Source organism: Rhamphochromis sp. 'chilingali', assembly GCF_963969265.1.
Source record: "Rhamphochromis sp. 'chilingali' genome assembly, chromosome: 17".
Taxonomy (NCBI): Eukaryota; Metazoa; Chordata; class Actinopteri; order Cichliformes; family Cichlidae; genus Rhamphochromis; species Rhamphochromis sp. 'chilingali'.
This window is the reverse complement of record NC_137944.1, coordinates 23,989,736-24,013,692: the sequence shown is the minus strand read 5'-3', so window position 1 is coordinate 24,013,692 and position 23,957 is coordinate 23,989,736. Positions and strand designations below refer to the sequence as shown.

Below are 23,957 nucleotides of genomic sequence, written 5' to 3'. Positions count from 1 at the left end.
CGTCCCTCGATGAGTTTCCGCCACAAATCAAATGTGTCTGACATTAAAAAACATAATCATGTTCGCTATATGATATTAAATGTCATAATATAATTAATATAATATTTATTATTGTAAAGCCACGTTTTTCAAAAACGTATCTTTCAATGTCCAGCGTTCGCGCACACAAAGTCTTGTGTTGCGTTCGTGTTTATGTGAGGACAATTCATCTCTTTATGTCGTCCCCGTGGCTGCACACCTATTTCGTTGATCCTCTTTCCGGTACCTTTGGCTCTGCGTTGATATCTGCGTAGTTTGGTGTTCATAATCGTTTATCTCTGTCTCCCTGCACAAATCCCTCCCCTCTCTTCAGGCTCCCTCCCTCCTCCGTGCGCTGACATAGTCACTCTCACACTTTGGCACGCACGCGCGCACGCACACAAACACGTCTCCCCCGCACACTCCCCCCGTCTTGGTGCTGTCTCATTCACTTCAGTACTCCATCCACGCACAAACTCCAACTTGAAGCAGGGGGGGCGGGGTTGGATATATACAACCAAGAGCAGGCCACAAGCTACACTCAGACTGGACCCACTTGCAGTGCAAAGACCACAAGCAAGAAGACTCCGAAGCCGGGAGTAGAAGTACCAACATTTATCCTGGAGCTTAGAGCGAAAAGACAAGCGAGACCACGGCGTTTGGTTCTGCGGACTGTCTGCTGGAGCTCCGATACAACCAATTTGTCACTCCGCTATACACCAGTTTCTCTGGATATAGCAACTAAACAAAGTTGGTAGTAAACTCTTTGGAGTTTGGTTAGAGTCGCTTTATATTTCTTTGCTTGTGAGATTGGACTGCACTGAAACTTGGGATCGACCCTCCTGGGTCGGGCTGGACCTGGCGCATCCTTTTCGCGGCGTCAAACACTGCGAAAGTTTTGGCCAGAGCGCAGATCTCAAGACTTTGAGTCGGGTCAGACTTTGAGATATCCTCAGCAGCTGCTATCCGTGTCCAGATTCCAGATACCTGGGCGATCGGTTAGAGAGCCACTGACCAGACTTCAAAGAAAACGTTTTCAAGGTAAGAAAAGAGCACAAGTGGGTTTTTTTTTTTTTTTTTTTCGTTCTTTCGTTGCTTCATCTCTTAAACGTGCCTTATGTGAGTGCGGGCTTGTTTTTTCTGTGTTTCATAACTTAACATGCTGTTAAGACACTGAACACTGAAAGTTACAAAGTGATTGTGTATGAGTGTTGTCCTCCGGCAGCGGAGTTTGTTGTCACTTGTAAGTCGCTGTCTGTGGTGCTGAAACTCTCGCCTGTCAGTGATCTGATCTGCTCTGTTCGTGCAAAGCGTTTCTGCCGAATCGTTCTGTTGTTGTTCTTTGTAGTTATTCAGCTCTTGTGTGTAACCCATGTTTGTTCCTTTAACAGCCCCTACAGCTGATCCGCACAGCTGCTCTGAACTGTTAGAAAGTTCTAGCTCAACAATCCTGGAAGGGTAGCGATAGTACCATGTCATGCCGCTCTGATTTTGGCAACAGGTTGTTTGACAGAAGTTTCTGGTATAGCTGTATCTTTTAGACTACATGGAAGATTTGGGTGTGGCTGTGAAAGATGTTAGAATCTTTTGAACTGTATAAAGCAGAACATTTAACTATTGCAGATGCTTTTTAAGTGATGCCCTCAACAGCTTACATCGTCTGACTACTCCATGTAGCAGGATTTCAACGATAACTAAGACAGAGACTTTGCACAGCAAAAAGAAATGTCTGCATCCCTGAAAAAAGCCTACAGACTGAGTTTATTTAACACACATGCACTCTGCAAACTGTGCCTCCAGGTGCCTAGAGTCCATGTGAGCAATCGGTTGAGTTTCGCTGTTTGATATTTTTACTGTAGCAAAGCCATCTCCAGTGGTCTAGTTTCCTGCACACGTGTGCAACTACTTGCAATGGGTGCAGCAAACAAAAAAGCGAGCAATTTGTGGATGAAGCACAATCAGTAATGGCTTCAGAAATTGCTTTTCTTGAGTTCGGTTCAGCAAAAGAGAGCAGCTTGCAAAGAAAAGACAGAGGTCGAGAAATACTGATTATCTGTTTGTTATCCTTCCTCTACTGCACTCAAACATACATACACACAAATCTACCAGTGAAGAAGGAGACAGATTCCATCTCAAACAGCATTCAGACAGAAAAGCTTAAGTTTCACATTTCAGTTGATACAAATCTAGATAACTAAACGTATCTGATTTCAAAGTGTTACATCAGATTAAAAGTAATTGGTTTGTCTTAATGGATTTTAATATTAAATATCTCTTCTGGGAGATAGTATTCTGACTAATTTCAACACTATCCTCTTTATCACATCTTAACCAAATCAGAACTCAGTGCTTACTACAACCCATGGAAATTATCATAACTTTCTGATTTACACAGTAATATAGTTCTTTATTTATTCAGGTAAAAGTCTCATTAAGATCAAAACTCTCTTTTACAAGAGAGACCTGGCCAAGACTCATGCAGATGTCTTAAACATCTGCAGGTGTTTCTTAACAGCCTGTGCAAATGTAACATTTCATCAAATGGATGCTTTTTTGCTTTTTGCATTAATAAGTATAATTGTTTCTTTGCACCTGACACGAGTAATGCAAAGCTTGCTGTATGTGCCATAGAGGAACTGTGTATGCCAGCAAAAGCAGACAGCATGCTGCGGATTGTTATTTTGCACTTTTTATGTGTTTCACACTGATCTGCAAAAAATAACCCCGTCTCCATAACGACAATCTGCCTGCTTTTTAGGCTGCCCGCTATGCAAAAATTTTGTTGACGACAGCAAATGGAAAAAGCAAGACGAAAGGGGCAGAAAGACTGGGTGTGGGGTGGATGGGGAGGGTGAGCAGGGAGGGGGGGGTGTTGAAAGAGAGCAACACAGACTTTTTCAAAGACAGCTGGACCTTTCTTTTCACTCTGTGTCTCATCCGATGCCCATTCATGGAGCTTCCGGTTGTTGGGAGGCGGGTGGGAGACACCCACCTACACAAAGCAGAGGTCTTTGCTGCGCTGCTCAAAAAGAGGAGAGGGAGGGTTAGCGAGAGGCAGGGATGGATGGAGAGAGGTGAAACGAGATGTGAGGAAAGTAATTATGAGTTCTCTGCCTGAAAAGTGCAGGTGCCTCTCAAAGTGACTGCCACTATAGGCATCAATTGTGTGGCTGTGTCGCTGCCCCACCTTTATGATTAACCCTATGGCAACATGTAGCCAATACAGGCTTTTACTGAAATAACATGTTTAGTATCCTGCATACACATATCTTACAATTCCTGATCACAGCTTATGTATTAAATGTCGCAGTGGATGATAGCTTCAGTGAGCTGCACTGACAACAATCAGTCAAGTATAGCTGAACATGAAAAAGAATAACCCTAAAAGGTGTTGCTGAGCAACAGTGTTTTGTCCTCCCGTCTGAGCTCAGGGAGCATCTTGGCCATTTCTTCTGTGAGTCCAGTCGACTACACAGACTTTGTAGTGACTGTGCACTGCTTCTCCAGGCAGGATTAGTCATATAGTGGCAAAGGTTGGAGTCTCTACAAGATAAAGCAAGTTCTGTACAAAGTATGCCTGCAGGATTAGTAAGACAAAATAAAGAAAAGTAAAGAATGCAGCAGATGTCTAATGTGCATGCATATAGCTTTTCAGCAGAGCAGAATTAAATGGTTCACTAGAGTGGGTTTCAGTGATTCACAGGTATGATATGTGCATGCACCTCGCCTAAAATGCATGCTTTTTCCCTAATTATGCACAGAAGACAAGCATTAGTCACCATAGCTGCATAGATCATTTCACTCACTGCAATGGTATGTAATGCAAAAGCAATTTTAGAAATGCCATAGCAGGATATGAAGTCACACACAGACTAACCATTTCACTTGTTTAGCATTCAATAGCAGGGGCGCATTGCACAAATGATGGAACTAATAGGCGTCTGTGGTTGCCAGTGGCAATGCTTGTATGAACGTCAGACTGACGCACACGATTCGCAGTACAGTTCAGTGTGTGGGAGGAAAGAGCAAAAGCTTGGAGATACCAGCTTGCTGCGAAGGACTGTAATTGCACTGCCTGAGTAATTATGTCCCAAAGAACAGGGCATTTTAGATCACTGAACATACCCCGAAACGCTGTGATACATATCAAAGGCAGATTCCTGATGCATAAATATTAGTCTGACAATAGGGCCAATTAAAATGCATATCATGGAAGTGGAAGAAATGCATTGTATTTGAAGAAAGCGCCTCTCATGCATACTAATATGTGGTGTTTTGTTTTGATTAGTTAGATGTTAGTGCATACTGACAATTTTTTTCCTCTTCTTCATTTCTCTGTTTTTCTGCAGCTTCCTCTTTGATACAGACATGGCACATTGTCTGAATTGCTAAAACTTAAGCATCCAACAATTCTTGAGAGGGGTTGTGAAGATAAGTAAGAGATCTGAGTGCAGTAACTTGCAACAAAGAAGTCAAAGAAACGACCTGGTTAAACCAGAAATCACAGCTATATCAACAATATCTTCTATCTAAGCCGACCCAATGGCGTGGTCAGCTCTTACCGGCCCCTGTGTGGCCCTCGTCCTGCTCTTCTTCGGTTTGACCTCCTGCACTCCTTCTGGACCTGCCTCTCCCACCTGTGCTACCCTGGAACAGAGCCGCTTCTTTGGTGTTTTCACTTCCACGACCACCCTGCACTCCACACCATGCTCCTGGACCCTGCAGAATCCTGATCCTCGCCGTTACACCGTCTACATGAAAATCACCAAGCCCACCGAGTCCTGCGTGCCCCGCCAGATCCGGACCTTCCAGTTCGACTCCTTCATTGAGACCTCCCGTACCTACCTGGGCATGGAGAGCTTCGATGAGGTTGTTAGGCTGTGCGATGGTACAACCACTGTCACCTATCTGGAGTCAAGCAAGCAGTTCCTGCAGATGCGCAAGGTTGCTCCACGAAACGGCCTGCAGATTGTGAACGGTGAGAATGATGTCAGTGAGTTCAAGGCTGAGTTTCTGGTCGTGGGGAAGAGGAACCCAAGTATGCCTGCCTGCCAGATGCTGTGCCAGTGGCTGGAGAAGTGCCTGTCCAGTAGCACCCATGATTACCCCTGTGGCATCATGAACACCCCCTGCCAGTGCTGGGAGGTCCCAAAGAGGAAGCCAGGAAGCTGCTACAGAGGCGGTGTCTATGTTGAGAAATGCCTTCCCATTCCCAAAGACAATGGACGTGATGCTGAGATTATCAGTAAGTTTGTAACTTGAGTGTTTTGATTTGTGCTCAATCCCCCTTTTTTCCCCAAGTATGTTCTGGCTTGCTTATTATTTGCTTAGCAATAATCAAATAGGTCAGACTGTTGTTGGGGTGGTTAGATAATGTTGTGCAAGACCCCACAGCTCTGCATGCTTTCTACAACTCGTCTGTTAGCGTGTGTGTCTGAAGAGGAGCTAAGGTAATGATCCTCGTCTGCAGAGCGGGGCCATAGGCAGAGGTTGTGTACTTAACCATCGCAGAGTAATGAGGGGTAAATCAAAGGTGTTAGAGAAATTCGCCAGTGCATGTTCACACCTAAGTGGCAGGACCTCCTGAACTGCACACACAGTCAGCTCTTCATTTTATCTAGATGCTTGACAAGGAGGCTTAGTCTTAGGGGGAGATAGAGGGCATGTTTGTCTGTTAGCCCGGGGCAGAGAAGAACACAAAGAACTCGCAGCCAGCTGGCACCAGAAATCGAAGTGCCGCACTTGAGGTTGTCATAGCAACGCACCAGTCAGGCTAACACACACACACTGCTCTGCTGTGGTTCACACCATGTGGTTAAAAGCAAACATTCATCATTTCAAATTGAACTTGTATTGCTTATAAAGAATCGTCCTTGCTCATTGTCTTTACATAAAACATATATTACTCACTTCCTGTTCTTTTATTGGAAATGTGATTGAAAATCAGCTACATTACAACAGTTTAAGTTTCCAACTTTTGCTCAATATCTCTCTCCCTCTTATCTCTTCCTGCAGAGGGCTGGTCTGGTTGGGGCCGCTGGTCCGTATGCAGTCAGGAATGCGGTGGCGGAGTCCAGGTGCGCAGCCGAGCCTGCCAGCCTGATGATACCGCGTGCGAGGGAACAGTGGAGGAAGGGCGGGCTTGCAACTCTCAGGCATGCATTGGTAAGCCCAGCTCTAATTTAGTCATGCAACTGAGAACGATGGTGCAGATGATGCAGATTAAGTAGTGTAATGGCGTAATTTTCAAACTCTTTCAGGCAAGGAGCGCAACAAGAGCCAGGGTCTGCGGGCCATAATTGGGTTGAGAAGGGACAATGCTGATGATTCTAACCATGGAGTTGTTGCCACTCAAACAGGTGAGATAGCAAGCACTTGTTAACACTTTTGCACACTGTGATCCAAGCCAAAGGTGTTACTCAGGGCATCTAATTATCATCCTAACATTTCTGAGTGTTAAGGGGCTGTGATGACCCTCTATTATATCATGTTCATAGATGCTACTACAGATGAGTGGACCCCCTGGAGTGCATGCTCAGTTACCTGCGGGGAGGGCTGGCAGGGCCGAAGCCGTGTCTGTGCTACTTCCTCATTCACCACCCAGTGCACCGGACCCCTGCGCGAGAACCGGCCATGTAATAACACAGTTGTCTGCCCTGGTGAGTCCCTGGTTGATCCTCTTTAATGTTGCAGAAGGAGAAAAGAAAAAAAACAGAGAGAGCTGTAGAAAATTGGAGAGACACCTGACGTCTTTGAAGTGTATAATACAAGTAGAAGCCATTATCTCTTAATTAGGTTCCTTTATGCAACATCAATCACAAAAGTAAAGTAGATGACGAGATGCAGACAAGTTATAAAAACATCTCTGAGCTCTCACAAACTGAGATTTGGAGCCTGAAAAAAAGGGCTGACTGTCATCATCAAGGAAACTTCACTATCTTCCACCTAGCTGACTGCCCCACCTAGTGGAGAGTTTATAAAATGTTCCAGGACATTAAAGCTTACATTTTCATCCTGTGTTCTATAATATCCTTCATCAAAATACCCCCTTGTGTTACCTTTGTGCAGTGGATGGTGCTTGGGATGAGTGGACCCCCTGGAGCCTGTGCTCATCCACTTGTGGCCGCGGCTATCGTGATCGTACCCGCACATGCAAGCAGCCCCAGAATGGCGGAGAGCCTTGCCGTGGCCCATCAAAGCAAACCAAGTTCTGCAACATTGCTGTTTGCCCAGGTGAGTCATGAACCTTTAGACTGTAAGTGCTTATTTAAGTGTAAGTATAAAAAAGACATACGTAATCCTCATCAAATAAGTTCTACTGGACTCATGTTCTTTTACTACCGTCCTTAAAAATCTATGACAACTGACCCTGGATATGCTATTTAACCCCCCTTGGCGAAGTGATTCATAGACGGGAGCTAATTAAGCCACTTATTGGCATCACCACCATCACAAACAGCGACTGCAGTGGCAGGTTGATATTACATCTGACGCATCAGAATAAAATCCTCTGTGGGCATTAGTCAGTAGCTTTATAACAACTGCCAGTGACTCATAATATGCTCACGGTCATTCAGCCACCTACACATGTACTGAAAAGATTTAACTCATTTTGAAGTCACAGCAGCAGTTTGTTAGTTTTTCCCTACTTTGTTCACAGTTGGTTTAGTCTGTGTTTTTCCTTCTATTTTTTAAATCAGAATAAAATCTCATTGCAGTTGCATTTTACTATCAGCAGATGTCTCTGTCGTCTACAGCTAAATCACTGCTAGTGTTTGAAACAGAGAGTTGGCAAAGTCATTTACTGAGAGGATTATAAATTCAATTTGAAACTGAAATGTTTAGGAAATTAAGTCATCCTTAGCTGCCTATTTGCTGTAATTTAATTCTTTATTTTGACCAAATTTTCTAAAGACCACGAGGAATATTACATCTATTTTATCATTTCAGGACAGCATTTAATAACAATTTTGATTCTTTCTTCTTTTTTTTTTTCAGGGTTATTATGCTCTTAAATATAAAAATAGGATGTGAAAATTGGTTTCCGTTGTCAGTCAATCTTCAATCTTAGTTGCATTTCTGAGTAATTTATTTAAAAATACATTACAAGAAAGATGGCTTCCGTGGTCAGTGTAATTGTGTGTGTTCTATTTAAGGAGAGTGGATCTTAGAGGGTGAAAGGTACATGCAGTCATGCTTGAAGGGCAGATTACTGAGCTCCAACTTTCTGTTTCGTTTAAACTCAAAAAAGTAGTTCATGTGAAATGTTAATGTACTGGTGACTGTGCTATGATGCCTCTGGCCTGAGGGCCTGTCACGTCTTCACAAAGTTATAACTTTCCGGCGAACGTGCTCTTCTGCCTCCCTCTAGTGGACGGATTCTGGAATGAGTGGTCTGCCTGGACTCCATGCTCTACCACCTGCTCCAATGGCACCATGCAGAGAACCAGGGAGTGCAACGGGCCATCTTACGGGGGTTCAGAGTGCCACGGCAGCTTTAAAGAGACAGCCGACTGCTTCCTGAAAGAGTGCCCTGGTAAATATATGTATATATACACATATATATATTTATATATGTTTATATCTATATATCTAATTCACTTAAAGAAAAAAAAGAAATGAATCAGGCATTTCACAGTACAGAGTTAATGCTGTAAAATATTTTGTGTGTAGTTGATGGACGCTGGCATGAATGGAGCTCATGGGGCAGCTGCAGCAAGACTTGTGGTGGAGGCAACCAGCAGAGGCAGAGGGTCTGTGAAGGGCCTTTCTTTGGAGGAGAACCTTGCCCTGGTGATTCTAGAGAGCATAAGCGCTGCAATGACAAGAGATGCCCTGGTTAGTGGTCTTGATACAATAAATAAACATAGTCTCAGTACAGCGCAGCCCAAATACAAAGAAAATAGATTTCCTGTCTTATCTCACTTGATTCATTTACCTGTCAGAACCCCATGAGATCTGCCCCGAGCAAATCACTGGAGATGTCGTGTGGAAGCACACCCCCGCTGGAGACCTGGCTGCCACTGGCTGCCCTGCTAATGCCTCAGGTAGAGTAACACTGATGTTTGATGTGATTTGTAGTTTTTATTTCCGCCCCTTAGGTGCTTAAACTATATAACCCCCCACTATGCCAAAAACAAGATTTTGCTTTCTCTTTACAACAGGTCTGATTCTGCGCCGCTGCACTCTTGATGCTATTGGCCTCGCCTCCTGGGAGAACCCAACTTACATCAAGTGTGTCTCCAAGAACTATGAAAACATTCAGATGCTGGTAAGCCCTGAAAAACATGCCCCAGTTAATTAAAATCCTAAATGCCTCATCTGTTTTTTGGGAGCGCAAAGGCTCAGACTAACCTCTTGACTCTCTGTTGTAGTCGAGGGACTACAACGCCAAAGCACAGATGGGGCGAAGCGTGGATGGGGTCGCTGAGGTGATCTCACGCCTGAGAACCTCCTCTGATAAAGGGGCAAGTTACAGCGGCGACATCTTGGCCATCATGGAGATCTTGAAGAACACCACCGAACTCTACAAAGAAACTAGGCTGAGACTGAGCAACTCCGATATAGAGGTGAGGCCTTAAGATTTGTTAGCAAGGAATTCAAAAAGCACCGGTGTTGGCACCTTCTTACACCTCTGCCTCTATTTAATGATCTGCAGAACTACGTCCAAACCATCAGCAACTTACTGAAGGAGGAACATCGTGACAAATGGGATGAAGCACAGCTGGTAGGTGATAAGGGGGTTCATACACAAGTGATTCACAGTAGATGCGAGCAAGCTGGAGAAAAAGAGTCTATTTTCATGACATTCTCCAGATGGGATTATGTACAAGAAAATAATTAGAATTATGGCTCTAACATCTAGAATTTCTCAATTTGTTTAAATATGTTCTTAAGTTGTTCTTACAACAGACCGGGAAGAACATATTCCCCCCTCCCACTTCCATGATGCTCTGTCAGTGTTCCTGCTAAAGCGAGTGATGAAACAACTCCTACTAATTGAGTTCCCAAAGAGAGACAAGACTTTTTAGATAGAAAAGTTCAAAAAGAAGAAAACTCCCACCGCATCTTGCAAACACGTGTTTGTGTACAAACTGAAAAACAGGAGGGTGGATTACTAAGGCCATTGCGACACAGAGAAAAGCACGTCAAGGTGACAGCAAGGGAGAGAGAGAAACTGAATCAGGGAAAATCACTACTCCCACTCGGCAATCTGTGAGCCTCCATCCCATCCTACATACTGATGGCTGTTGTAGGGAGACACAAGCTGTACATCTCATGCAAGCACACACCTTGCGCCCACATCGCTGCAGTTGTGCGTCAGAAACACGCAAGTCGGGCAGCCCTCCCTTCCACTGAGCAGGAGAGAGTGGACGAAAAAACCTCAGTATGAATCAACAGCCTGCCCATTTATGGCCTTAAGGAAGTTCCGAGGTTGCATAGCAGCAAGAAACATTTTTTCTCCTCCTTTTTCAGTCCACTGCAGAGCACTCTGAAAGAATAATCACAACCCTAACAGTCAGAGGGACAGGAAAACTAGATATGAACATGTAATTAAGGAACTGCGACTTTGCCTTTCTACACAATTAAATCCATTTGCACGCTTTTTATACAATCAAACTCAATCAACTGAATTCACCTGTTATTGACTCCTATCCTTCTCTCTTTTGTCTTTTTCTTAACCAGATGGGTGCCACTATTAAGGAATTCCTCCGCCTCGTTGAAGAGTTTGTGAGCATGATTGGGATGCAAATGAGTGGCTTTCAGGAAATTTATGAAACCACTGAGAATTTAGGTGAGCCCCAATTTCCTCTGCCAGCCTCTCTCTATCCCTCTCATGTCTGCTCAGAGTGATTTGTCCTTTCTCCACCCGGAGAGTCCATCAATCTTAATCTCGCCGCTGTGTATCTGAACATACAAACGGCAGCAGGCTGTCATCTTCATCAGCTATGCCACCTCCAAAATGCTGCGGCAGTATTTTTAGCATAACATGCGTGTGGTGCCTTTTGCACAAACTTATCAAACTTTCAATTAGCACTACAGCGTGAAATACAAACGTCACACGCTGAATCACTTTCTGCAATTTGCATGGCTGTTTTGGCTCAGTGAAGGTGACATTCTCACAGAATTTAGTGGGAAGTGACTACTATGGTCAGCTAGCACTACACACGAAACTGCAGTGTCCTTGGCGCAGTTTGCATCAGTTCATTCAGACAGTTTTTCAGCTGTTGCAGTATAAAATAAACAGAGTTGAAATAGATGACCTCTGAGTGCTGTTTACTAACAAAAAGCCATAATGTCTAAATTTCTGTTCCTCTCAGTGCTGAGCATTCACAAGCGCTCTCCGGCTACAAGCTCCAACTTCACCTTCACTTTGAAGGGCTGGAGAGACACGTCTGACTGGGTCAGGACCTCTGAGGAGAAGGTCACAGTGTCCCGTGATGCTCTGTCCGTTGAGCAGTCAGGTGAGAATTAACAAACGTGTATCGATATCATTTTTACATAATTTATTTTATGGGGGAGATCAGCCAACATGCAGCCTTGTGAACATGATTTATTTTTTTTGCTTGTTTTTTTCTAGATGGCAGCGATGCGATTGTGACTGGCATGGTCCTCTACAGAAACCTTGCATCCATTCTGTCCTTCCATAGGTAATACAATCTCTCTGCTTTTATGTGTATGAAACTGGCCTTCCATGAAATACATTTTGTAGCCACTAGATGGCGCCCCTTTGACTTTATCCTCCTGTATTTTCTTGCATTTATGAGTCATTTTTACTGCTAAGCCTTACATCAGACCATACCCGCGTTCGTTCTGCTGTAATGTCTCATTGAAATGTCCTCTTTCTCCACAGCAACACTACCCTCCTCAATTCTAAGGTGGTGACGGTAATCGTCAAGCCCAACCCAACTCTGCTGTCATCCCCCGTTGAGATCGAATTCCCCCACCTTCATAATGTGAGTCCCTAATGGTTCTCCAAACTAATGGAGCCTCACGAATAAATATCACCCCCCTCTGGCTGTTTGCTCACTACAGCGCACAAGGCCTGACATTTTACTGACATTTTCAGTGACACTGTGACTTTTACTTTACTTGTGTCAGTTGAAATTCATGGAAGATCACAGCACAGCCAAGTGGTCGGCTGCTGATGATGATGGTGAATGATGATGATGACAAATCATGCGTAATGATTAGCCTCTTGTGCTGATAAGGAGCTGTTTTTAGTTTCATGCATGCTTTTACAAGAGAGTGTAAGAAATGTGGGCAGGTGGCTGGCAGCAAGCTGTTGCATCTCACACATTTATAGTAAGGTGTCCCAACCCACGCGTTTCCCTTTTCTGTAGCGATTCCTCACACTTTCTTCTCCATCTGCCTCTTCTTGCAGGGCACCATAAACGAGACGTGCCTCTCATGGGACGAAAGCGAAACGTAAGTGGTGACTAAAGTTGTTTTTCTTCTTATATGTGCGTCTAACCATCACTCACATGAAGTCCTGCATGGTCTCGTCACCTGATCTGGTGCTAGCTGCTGTTTATCTCCTCACGTAGAGCTGACGTCCCTACAATAGCTATTCAGCCCCCTCCACTCCACGGGCACTACCCACTGTTAATCTTACTCTCACCGCAGAGAGAGCAATAATTTCTCATCCATTTTTCATGTCAATCACTTTGACAGCAACACAGAGGAATGCCACAACATGTTCATTTTTTTGAGCCCCATGCCTGAAGCTTTAGGACTCAATCAGCTGTCTTACACACTTACTGCAAAGCACACAGATGCGAGAAATGACAGCCCTAATGAGCCACACTGGTTGCAACTGAGTGACACTTCACTTTGATCTAACAGTCTCCTTCGTCACTTTAAACTAACCACATCCCGAAGAGGGAGAAATACAAAGGCGGCACCTCTAACCTCATTATTAGCATCACAGTGAGCTCACTGCTGCACCTTTAGGTCAACTGCAGAGTGTCAGCGTAAAGACGATGGACACTGTCCCTCTCCTTCCTCTCAGTTATGCTCATCCGCCACCGCTGAGGTTAATGTCTGTGGCATTTGGAAGTTTAGTTTTTTAAAGATGCTTACATCCATTTGAATGACTTGCCCTGGATCAGTCAGCCTCCAGACCCACTATGCCACTCTTGAGCAATACACAGGTGGACAATTTGCATATAGATAGACTTGTATACTTCAGAAAGACTGATAAGAAAATACACCTGCACCTCACATAATAACCAGAGTCTGAGAAAATGTAATTAACTCGTATACTTTCAGAGAGAAGGCATGTGCCTGTAGTCAAATTAGATTCTTTTTTGACAGCGGATGTGATTAATGGCAGGATAGAGACGGTGGAAATGGCAGAAGATGGAGCTCGGGATGATGGCAGAGTTGGGGGGGGGGGGGTCGCTGTTTGCTTACAGAGCTGCATATGTCTGAGAGTGCTCTCATCGCAGGACATGGTCTTTTTCTGTGACATTAATGGGGTCACACATGCTTTTTAAGACCTGCCTTTCATCACAATTCAACATGTAACCTTTAGCCTATCACAGCTCAAACAGAGTGCACATTAAAAAGTGCAGCCCAGCCTACTTAGATGTAGACAGTCATAATAGTTTTACCCTGCAGCTGTCCTCCCATGGCAATCTATACCAGACTGGACCTGCTGGCTATAATACCCTTCTCTGTTTACCACCCAGTCAGAGCCTGAGGGTGCTGGACATTGCCTTAAAGTCCCCTGTGCTCTCTGGCATCTGACATGTGGTGCTGAGGTGTAGGTTTCCTCAAAATTGAGAAAGGATCACAATTCACATCGCCTCCATATTCCTGTCCTTCTATTTCTAAAGAGGGAACATCTTGTCCTTTGTCTTCTTATCCTCCATAAGTTGGACATCTGTTTGCCTTTTATCTCATGTCTGCTGAAGAAAGATAGTATGTAGCAAGAACTGTTGGAGATTAAGACTTTTATGAAGGTCTTTTATCACTAATTATGTCACAGATGGACCCATCAAAAAGAAAATAACCTGCAAATAAGTTCTAAAATAAAACAGTTCAGTCGTAGTATGTTATAGAAAAAATTATTTATTCACATAAACGGTATTTGAATGCATAGATATGTTTTATATATACATATTTTCCCACCACTTATATAACAAAAACCATAATAGTAATCCATCAAGAGACATTCACACGAGAGATTTCTCTGATCTCTCCTCTCCTAACCCGTTGTTGCCTTCCCTCTCCTTCTCTGTGCAGTTCCTCTCTGCTTGGGTCTTGGTCTGCTCGGAGCTGCAGAGCGGTGCCCGTTCATTCATTCAGAACCAAATGCGTGTGTGACAGCCTCTCCACCTTCGCCATTTTATCGCACGTCAACTTCGACTCGGTAAGTTATCCATCTGATCATAAAATAAGCTTCTTTATTCCCTCCGATGTACATGTTAAGTGTTTAGTGCAGTGTGCGCGTGAATGCGGTGCAGTGTGAACGTACAGTGCTTGTTTTTCGAGCGCTTTGCTGTTGCGCTGCCTGCCAGCGCTCCTTTGTCTCCGTACAGGTGCCGCTGATCGGAGAAATGCAGCTTTTTCTGGGTTATGTATATTTAGCGGGGGATAACCGAGCAACATGTTGATGTGCGCGGATTGCGTTTAGATTTTGAATTCAAAACCTTGCGAGTTGCGTTTCGGGCGTGCACATTTTTATTTTGCTCGTGCTTGTTAATTTGATGATGATTTGTTTGCTGCAGCTACATAAATTATATTAAAAAAATAGAAAAGATATATGTTTTATCTGTAGTATGAAATACGTTAATGCCTAGCTGCTTGTATTAGAAGAAAGATCGCCTGCGAATGATTAATTCAACACCATAAAATGATTTTCTGCCCGTCGGACTGCATTTATTGTCCGATTATGGTTATGAATAATGCACGTTTGTCCAAACTATACGGAGTTAGTGCAGCTTGCATGCCCGATGCGCTGATTACCAAAATGTGCCCTTGTGCATCGCTTTATTTCATGCGCAAAGACAATGTGTAATTTTCCCCCTTTAGACTGTGTTGCCTCTAGAGCATCTTCCTCTCCAGTTGCCTTGGTAACGGCTTCTGCAGCGCAAACTCGGCCTGTGTGATTTTTGATAACTGAGATGCTGAAGGGGGGAACACACAGTCACATCCCCTCCTCCTCCTCCTCTCTGCTATACCCCTCAGGACAGAGGAAATGGTCTGTCCATCTCCGATCTGATAAATAATCAACAGATGTCCATTAGTCTGAGGAAATGTATAGTTTAAATACGCAAATTTTTCTTATTTCCTTAAGTGTGCAGGCAGGAGTAAGACAAACAACCAGTGAATTTGGTATGCAGTGTTTTTCTGCTGCTCAATCCCCACTGAGGATTGTCATTTTTTCCTCCCCAACCTGTTGTTTACATCCTAGATTTGATTTGCTTTGTTGTTGCCAGTCTAAATAGTCCCTCCAATATTTGTTACAGGCTACACACACACAAACGCACACACACACACGGCCCTCCCCTCATTCCCCCGCACCACTAAAAATGCAGCTGCGCCAATCATTTCGTCTGCCAATATCTCTGAATTCTCGATTACATCCATTCCCCTCCTCCTCCTCCTTCTTCTATGGCCACAACACCAAGTCTGAAATGCCAGAGAGGCGACCAATGAGAGACAGACGTCTGGTCATGCAGTGATGCACCCCCCCCCCCCCCCCCCCCCCCCCCAATCCATCCTTTGATGTGCGCTGTGGACATTTTCAATAACATCTTCCTGCAAACTGTATAAACAACACAAGCGAAATGCACAAGGCTGAAATAGAGAGTAGCGGAAAAACAGCCAGACACTGCAGTATGTTAGCTCTCATTCGATGGTATCGTTTCACGAGTTCTGAGGCAGGTGTTTGAAACACCATGGTCCTGTGGGAACAGCCCACAGCTTGAACAGCCGATTCCCTCGACCACTACTTAGTGCTAGTAAGGAACACCTTAAAAATGTGCACGAGCTAAGATGTTCCACATTTAGATTTCTTCACAAGTAGCTGATGCGATTTGGTGAAGGGCAGGCAGAAGACATGCCTCATATGTAGGTCAAGCTGGCTTTCTAAATTCTAGTCAGTGGCCCATGGTAAAGATTCAACCCAGATATAGAGAATGAGAAAGAAAGGGGTCAGGACAAACTGTATGAACCCTTTTGTTCTCTTTGCCTGATTTAGTAAAGTCTGGGGAAAAAATACAATGCACTTCTATCTGCCATCTGTTTTGGGCCCCTTCTGATGTAGCTGGATAGATTTTGAAACAAATTTGCCACACTAAATTAGTCTTTGGCTGCCACAGGCTGGACTTCATGGTAGTGCTTTAATATCAGGGGGGGAAAAACCCTATGTGGAGCAAATACTGAGATGAAGAGGAACAATCCCTCAAGGCTCTGTATTGTACCATTTAAATTTGGGGGCACAGTGGTAAACGTATTAGAAGCTGTGCTTCTCATGTGCCCTGCAATACAAGAATTTATCACCATCATAAATCAAATGAAGGCCAAAGCAGACTCTATCTCCCTCTCCTCTATCAGGGCTAATTTGATACCTGCAGATTCATTTCATTTCAGGACAGTTTTCTCACTCTCCCTTTGCAGCTGTTATCCGTCTTTTCCCTGTCAACACATTATTAAAAATACAATCACAGCATTTGTCAAAGAGAGATTTTTTTTACCAGTAATCACACGCTCTGTGGTGATGACAACTTGATCAGAGGTGTTAGATTAACTTAAACCCTTATTAAAGCCACGAGGGTAGGTGTTAGACAGAGATTCCGGGCACACAAATTGTGCGAAACTGCACAATTATCTTGTGGGGGCTTTGCAGGTGCGTTAGCCAAGCAGCAAGGGTGTTTTGAAGTCTCAAGGAGATGAGATTTGTGTGCACAGCGGTGACCTATTGGCCCTCTAGGTGATTGAGCAGCAGGGACGAAAGACAAAAAACAATCCCTCCTCTGTTTCCCCCACCAGAGGTTCGGTGACAGGGCTGTTTGAAACATGGGATGGTCACCGCCGCTGGCAGTGGCAGGCACCAAGCTGCTGTCAGAGATCAGAAGGGCAGGTGGTGGCAGATTAATGCACAGGTGATAATGGTCCACCTGTTCACCCCTCCAGGGATGGATGAGGAGCTGCTGGTTGGCACAATTATGAACCAAAATTCGGAGGCACAGCTAACAGGGGAGAGAAAAGACGAGCGCAGGATGTCTGTCAGTGATTAGACTGTCGCTGTAGCAGCTCAGACTAATGACTGATTACAGCAACCCTACCTGAACTGCCCTGGGATTTGAGCAACCCCGTTCTTGCCTAATGGAGAGAGATATCTGTGTATTATTTTCACCTCATTTGCTGACTCAAATGCTCAGTGGAGAAATGCAGTGACCCTGACCATTTGTCTAGCTTGCTGCTCCATCTTTCTGACATGTCACCTTGCCTCAGCCGTGGCCTGATTGTGCCATTCAACTGTTTGCCTGTGGGGAGCTGTCTGCTATTCCAGATAGCGCATACCCAGAAGCTTAGTATCCTGAGTGTGTATGTCTGTGTGTGTGGCTTTTATTGCTGGTTTCTTCTCTGCATAAATGTGCATGTGTGTTCATAATCAGCTCTAAGAGGCATGCGTGGTCTTGTCTCCTCTCTGTAGATCATGGACAAGGCACTGCTCCCGTCCGTGACTCTCATCGTTGGCTGTGGGGTCTCCTCTCTCACCCTGCTGCTCCTCATCATCATCTACGTCTCCGTGTGGAAGTAAGTATCCCTCCGAGCAACGATCAGCCATGCTAGCCTCTAATATTTTATGCCGTGTTCTGTGTTTTTCCCTTCCTTCTGCCCGCGCATTGCCAAACTCACTCTTTTTTCCTTCCACCTTTCCCAAACTCTAGGTACATCCGCTCAGAGCGCTCCGTTATCCTTATCAACTTCTGCCTTTCCATTATATGCTCCAATGCCCTCATTCTTGTTGGACAAACTCAGGCTCGCAACAAGGTAAGGCACTTTTCTAAGCAATCCTACCCTCTCTTTTTCAAATTTACTGCTTAGGGGATTGACACAGATTTCTCATCTTTCTATCTCTCCCTTCCTTCCGGGCTCCCACAGGTGGTGTGCACTCTCATCGCTGCATTTCTGCATTTCTTCTTCCTCTCTTCTTTCTGCTGGGTGCTGACCGAAGCTTGGCAGTCCTATATGGCTGTCACTGGTCGTCTGCGCAACCGCATCATCCGCAAGCGCTTCTTGTGCTTAGGCTGGGGTAAGCGTCTTCACGCTCGTGTCGCTCTCTTTTTTTTTTTTAAATCTGTGTTGCATCATTTGTTTTCTCCATAGCTTTTTATCTTTGATGATCTAACTTTTCTCCCCCTTTTCTGTCTTGCAGGCCTTCCTGCACTGGTGGTGGCTGTGTCTGTGGGTTTTACAAAAGCTAAGGGATACGGCACTGTCAACTAGTAAGTCTACTCTAAGCCTTCTGTTTTTGTCACTTCTCTTTACTCTAGAATTTTTTTTGAGGGGAGAGAAAACTCTTGTCTTAGCTAAAGAATTAACATTCTTCCTTTTCATTTCTAGCTGCTGGCTCTCTCTTGAGGGTGGACTCCTCTACGCATTTGTAGGCCCTGCTGCAGCTGTCGTTCTGGTTTGTATTCTGACTTTGACATCCCAATCCATCACAATACATAGCTGTTTGTAAATGCATCACCCATGATCACACTGTTTCATCCATGTATTTTTTTCCTGCACACAGGTGAATATGTTCATTGGTATTCTGGTCTTCAACAAGCTGGTATCCAAGGACGGCATCACCGACGTGAAACTGAAAGAGAGAGCCGGGTAGGTCTTATTGATCTTCTCAACACACTCGAGTATTGTGCTTATCGTCCTTATCAGTGCCATTACAGGTTCATTGATGATGTGCTTTGATATCACGCCGCACAATCAAACAACTGAAGTTGTTACTAATCTGCTGTTCTCTCCTGCTGCAGGGCATCACTGTGGAGCTCCTGCGTGGTTCTGCCTCTCTTGGCCCTCACCTGGATGTCTGCCGTCTTGGCCATCACAGACCGCCGCTCAGCCCTCTTTCAGATCCTCTTTGCCGTCTTCGACTCACTGGAGGGGTTCATCATTGTCATGGTGCACTGCATTCTGCGCAGAGAGGTAAGAAAACAAATCAATAAGACAAGGTAAAAAAGATAAAAGGGAATTGGTTTGATTTGGTTGTTTTTTGATCAGGTTACCTAACATAGAACATAGACAATGTTCTCAATATTTTCCCCCCTTCCATGCATTAGGTTCAAGAGGCTGTAAAGTGCAGAGTAGTCGACCGCAAGGATGATGGAAATGGAGACTCTGGCAGTTCCCTGCACAATGGCCACACCCAGCATATGGTAAATTTCTTGGCTTATTGCCTTTTTAATGTCTTGAGTGCCTCTTGAATTTACCCTTAAATGAATATATGCATACATTAAACACTGATAGAATGTTTTTGTTCTTTTATCAGCCGTCTGATAGTGAAAAGGATGGAGATTCAAGCAGACAAGGTGAGCCCCTTTTTACATCAGCTTTTTCCTTTCTTACCCTTAACCATTTTTCCATTTGCATTTCAATATAAGTGAGCCTTGCACTTGCAAAAAAAAGAGACCATTTTTATTGGACCAAATTCCTTAGACGTCCATTATTTTTAACTCTCGCTCTTGCAATTCTGCTTAAAAGGAATGAAGAGCTCCTCCGAAGAGAAGATGCCTCCTCCTCAGATGCCCCTTCCCATGGGCTCAAGCTACCACACCCTGCCATCCAACCCCAGTAAAGGTCACATGCAGGCGGTTCCTGAGTACTCCAGCCACACCCTTACCCTGAAGAGAGAGAAAAGCCGCCTGGCAGGAGGAGTCGACCCATCCTGCGGAAAACCTGTGTATGTCTGCGAGGGAGAGCTCTTCAAGCAGCTGGACGCCGATCTCGCTCAGGCAGAGGGTGGTGTCTCTGATGGCAGCGGTTACGTCCTCATGCCCAACACTACCTCCACCCTGAGGGCTAAGCCCAAAGATGACACAACAAAGTACAACATCAGCGTGGAGCAGCTGCCGCAAGCCAGACTCATGCACCTCGGCGGGCCCTTTGCGGAGCCTCAGGCTGCCTTTGGAATGAAGTCGATCCCCCCTGATCAAGTCAGCGTGTCATATTCAGAGAGAGACTCCCCCATCCAGAACATCCACAACATGTCCAGTGAGTCTCACATCACCCACAGCAGCCTGGAGAACACCTTCGAGTCCATGAACTCAATGATGTCCAAGAGTGAGACCATCTCCACCCTTTCCATGAGCTCCTTAGAGGTAAGAGAAGATGGAATAGTTGCTTTAGTCTCCTTTTGCAGTTTTCTAATAAGTTTCTAAAACCAAACTGACCTTCTTCCTCTCGCTCGTTTTCTCACAGAGACAGAAATCTCGTTATGCTGAGTTGGACTTTGAGGTAAATATCATTTGGATATTGTCTCTGAAAACATTAGGAAAATGACTCGTATAATAAATGCAATGCAACAATATACTAATTTCATTTTTTTACATGTACTCTAGAAAATAATGCATACCAAGAAACGCCACCAGAACATGTTCCAGGACCTTAATAGGAAGCTGCACCATGCTGAGAAAGACAGAGAGTCTCCTGCTTCTGACAGCAAGGTAAGAAATCATGATGTCATTGTTGTAGCTCATCTCCATGCACATTATGTTTCAGGAATTGAAAAACACAGATAAATGGGAAATGCAGAGGCAATGTTATTGCTAAAAAAAAAAAAAAATTTACGTGGTGTGAAAATGACCTTTGTGGAATTAAAACAATGTACAACATAGTGTATTGTGCTATGGTTGTAAGTGCCTTGAGGTCATTTGAATAAGGATGTATTTTCTTCCTTCCTTCTTACAGTCTGTGAGATGGAGTGTGTCTTCAGGAGGAAGTGACAAAACGAACCACAGCGTGAGTGTTTATATACAACCTCACACTCTCAAAATTTACAACCTATAGTCAAGACACACTATCATAGTGTCCACATGCCTCAAAGAGGAGTCATTTTCGCCAAATGACAAAAATGACTTTCATTATCAGAAAATCACCTCTGATGAAGCCCATTTCATTTCAATTAGATCAGGAATTGCCCGGAGCTAACGAGTGACAGCAACACTAAAGTGACCTCTCTTTTGTCCTCCTACAGGACAAGCAGCAAGGTCCTCTGGAGAGGCCATGGGAGGGAGTCCGGGGAATACCGGCATCACCCCCTGCATGGGTGCGCAAAGACCTGGAGCCCTTAGCTGCCTCGCCTCTGGAGCTGCACTCTGTGGAGTGGGAGAAAACAAGCACCACCATCCCTCTGGTGGGGCAGGACATCATTGACCTGCAGACAGAGGTCTGAGGGGGAGGAAGGGGGCTAGCGAAGCCGCCTAATTTCACCTCGATCACCTTTTTTGGTTTGGGAATGGGATCCTGCATGGATAGTGTAGGGGAAGCCAAGAAAGAGAGGAAGTGAGAAAGTAGGTCCCAGAATCAATGTCTTCAAACCCTCAGCCAGAGCAGGAAAGAAGGAAGAGAAGGAGGGATGGTGGAGTGGAAGTGATGGTGAAGGAGATGTTAATTGTAGCTTCAGAGTGGACTTATCAGCATCTCTTATTAGAGTGCTGTAAAGGTCATAGGGGTAGTGGAGTGATCAGTGGAGTCCACGGACCAGGACTGTCTGTGGTTCCATTAATGCTTCACTGGGAGTTTCTTGAGCGCCACAGCCTGGGTTTCAGAGCTGTGGTTGACATGTCTGTGCTTCTTTTTCCTTCTCAACTTTGGAGAAAAAGTGAATCATTTTGAAACGGTGCGTTCTCCCTGCTTCTTGGGAGTAACAGCCGGAACTCCTGGCTGATTTTCTTCCAGCCAAAAAAAAACCTTCCAAAAAACAGGACAAGGCAAAGAGAGCATATGGGACCAGTTTCATGCTCCAATACTCTGATGGGCGCATACATTTTGCTTTTGTGAAGTGGGTTACTTTATTGTTTTTATTAATCTTTTTCTTTTATTTATTCAGCTTGTGTGTTTGTTTGTACTGCTTTACATCTGGAACTGCAACTCCAGAGCTGAAAATGACTCTGTGCTGAGAACAAAACACACTCCTCTATTGGAGAGCTTAATCACGCTGATAGAGTTTCTCACTCTTGTTATCACCATGGCTATTATAATTCCAATTATTATTGCTGGTGTTATGATTAGCATTGTTTCTCTCATTATTGAGTTAATAGCATATTTTGATTTTTATTCCTTCCTCATGAAGTGTCAGGCACAAGATTTATTGCTGTACTGTGACCTATGACATTATTCAAAAAAAAAAGAAGAAAAGAAGGATTCAATGCACCCATAATGTGTTCGGAGCCCATATCGACTGCATCGGGACAAACAATGCTGAGTGGTGATGGAGGTGGTGGTTAGTTACCATTTGCTGGTTTCCTCCAGTATTCTGCTTCGATACCAAAACACCAGCACCAGAAAGAACACAGACTCTCAAGCGGGAAGAGCAGTGCACTCTGGAAAATGCTGGATAGAGATGTGAGGAGGTGGCTGGGGACACCACCCTCCCCTCACAGCTAGCACAAGATGCAGGCTCTTCCATGTTGAACATGTGGATTCAAGGGTTCAGAAAGGCCTTTCATCATCGCCCTTTTGTTTCTCAGCCTTGCAGGACTTTTGGACAGAACAGGAGGTTCCTGGCTCTGAAATGACTTCCAAGTTCAGCGTCAGGTCCTCAAAACTTCAACACATTTGTGTTTTCAGCCATCAGTGTGATATAGTGCAATATGATGGGCGCTTGATGCTCAAGCAAGACTGATAATATAATTTATATATAATAGGCCGAGATTTTTTTTTTACTAATGTTTCAAAATTTTTATACCATCTTCCTCATATTTACTGAGCATATAGATGCTTTATGAGAATACTGTATAACAAATCTGTATTAGTAATTCAAAGAATTTATTCACTAGAGATCTGTTAGCACAAGGCTCCATATTTGGAGCTCTCTGTGACAGGTAGATGATAGTACTGAGAAAAAATGAGCATTATATAGAATGAATGATAGCCTATGAATATCACATAACTGTGTTCCAGGATGTTTGTTATTACTCTCAGCTGTGTAGCGGTGGGTAATTGAACCTCATGTCTTCTGTAACAGTGTTGGTAACTCAACAGTATGTACTACCAGTCAATTCCCCTGCCCCGTCAAAATTTTCTGCCCCACCCAAAGCCCAATTCATACCTCGAGTTACTTGTATCGAAAACCCGATTGTACTTTCTCGTCACGATGTTTTTAATGTTCTGTTTTACCTCCTGTAAATGTACAGTTTTCACAGCACAAAATGAATGTGACTTATTTCTAATAAAAAATATCTTATATTACAATACGTGAAAGAATGTGGCCTTTAATTTAGTTTTTATTTATTTATTTTTTTCATTTTTACGGGTAACAACAGTGTGATGTTAAAATACAGTTTTATCCTCTTAATATTCACATTCGCAACAACTTCTACAGAGTCTCGTGTGCCTGCTGTCACGTAGCAGTTCCTAAAACCCAGAACGAAACGCAAGGGAAGCTAAAAATAGAAGTTCAAAAGTGAGAAATTGTAACTAAGAAAGGAAAAATGCTGCAATACTACAAAGAAAGATGGAATACAGACAAGTAAATTTTGAACTCCTGCCACATTAAAGCCTCTGGCAAACATTTCACTCTTTCTCTCACTTGAGATGTGATTTGCAGAAACATAAAACAGCAATCTCTTAAGATGATAGAAGTGCAATTTTCCTCTGTTCTATTTTCATGCTTTGCAGGAAGGCAAATTATTACCAGGAAAAAAATATTTTTGAAGTTGAGTAATGAGAAAACAAACAAATTTGACAGGCGCTAGAAT

At 44.0% G+C, this 23,957-nt stretch overlaps 1 protein-coding gene across 1 annotated transcript; it reads left to right on the top strand.

Annotated features, from left to right (window-relative positions):
* Positions 1–973: 973 nt before the first annotated feature.
* LOC308384331 (adhesion G protein-coupled receptor B1-like) lies at positions 974–23,392 on the top strand. The gene is made up of 32 exons (XM_080862833.1): positions 974–1,059; positions 4,368–5,263; positions 6,034–6,183; positions 6,279–6,377; positions 6,516–6,677; positions 7,087–7,251; positions 8,390–8,554; positions 8,692–8,856; positions 8,964–9,065; positions 9,183–9,289; positions 9,393–9,587; positions 9,677–9,745; positions 10,705–10,813; positions 11,340–11,483; positions 11,600–11,669; positions 11,873–11,975; positions 12,404–12,447; positions 14,269–14,395; positions 17,687–17,790; positions 17,925–18,027; positions 18,139–18,289; positions 18,413–18,482; positions 18,601–18,667; positions 18,776–18,861; positions 19,014–19,185; positions 19,320–19,415; positions 19,529–19,568; positions 19,741–20,357; positions 20,458–20,493; positions 20,598–20,702; positions 20,947–20,997; positions 21,233–23,392. Exons 2-32 carry the CDS (start codon positions 4,561–4,563, stop codon positions 21,428–21,430), a joined length of 4,575 nt encoding a protein of 1,524 aa, XP_080718959.1. The 5' UTR covers positions 974–1,059; positions 4,368–4,560; the 3' UTR covers positions 21,431–23,392.
* Positions 23,393–23,957: the final 565 nt, after the last annotated feature.

Coding starts and splice junctions, on each gene's coding strand:
- LOC308384331 (XM_080862833.1), top strand. CDS start 4,561: ATGGCGTGGTCAGCTCTTACCGGCCCCTGTGTGGCCCTCGTCCTGCTC. Junction 9,746..10,704: donor AATGGGATGAAGCACAGCTG/GTAGGTGATAAG, acceptor TTTCTTAACCAG/ATGGGTGCCACTATTAAGGA. Junction 12,448..14,268: donor TCATGGGACGAAAGCGAAAC/GTAAGTGGTGAC, acceptor TTCTCTGTGCAG/TTCCTCTCTGCTTGGGTCTT.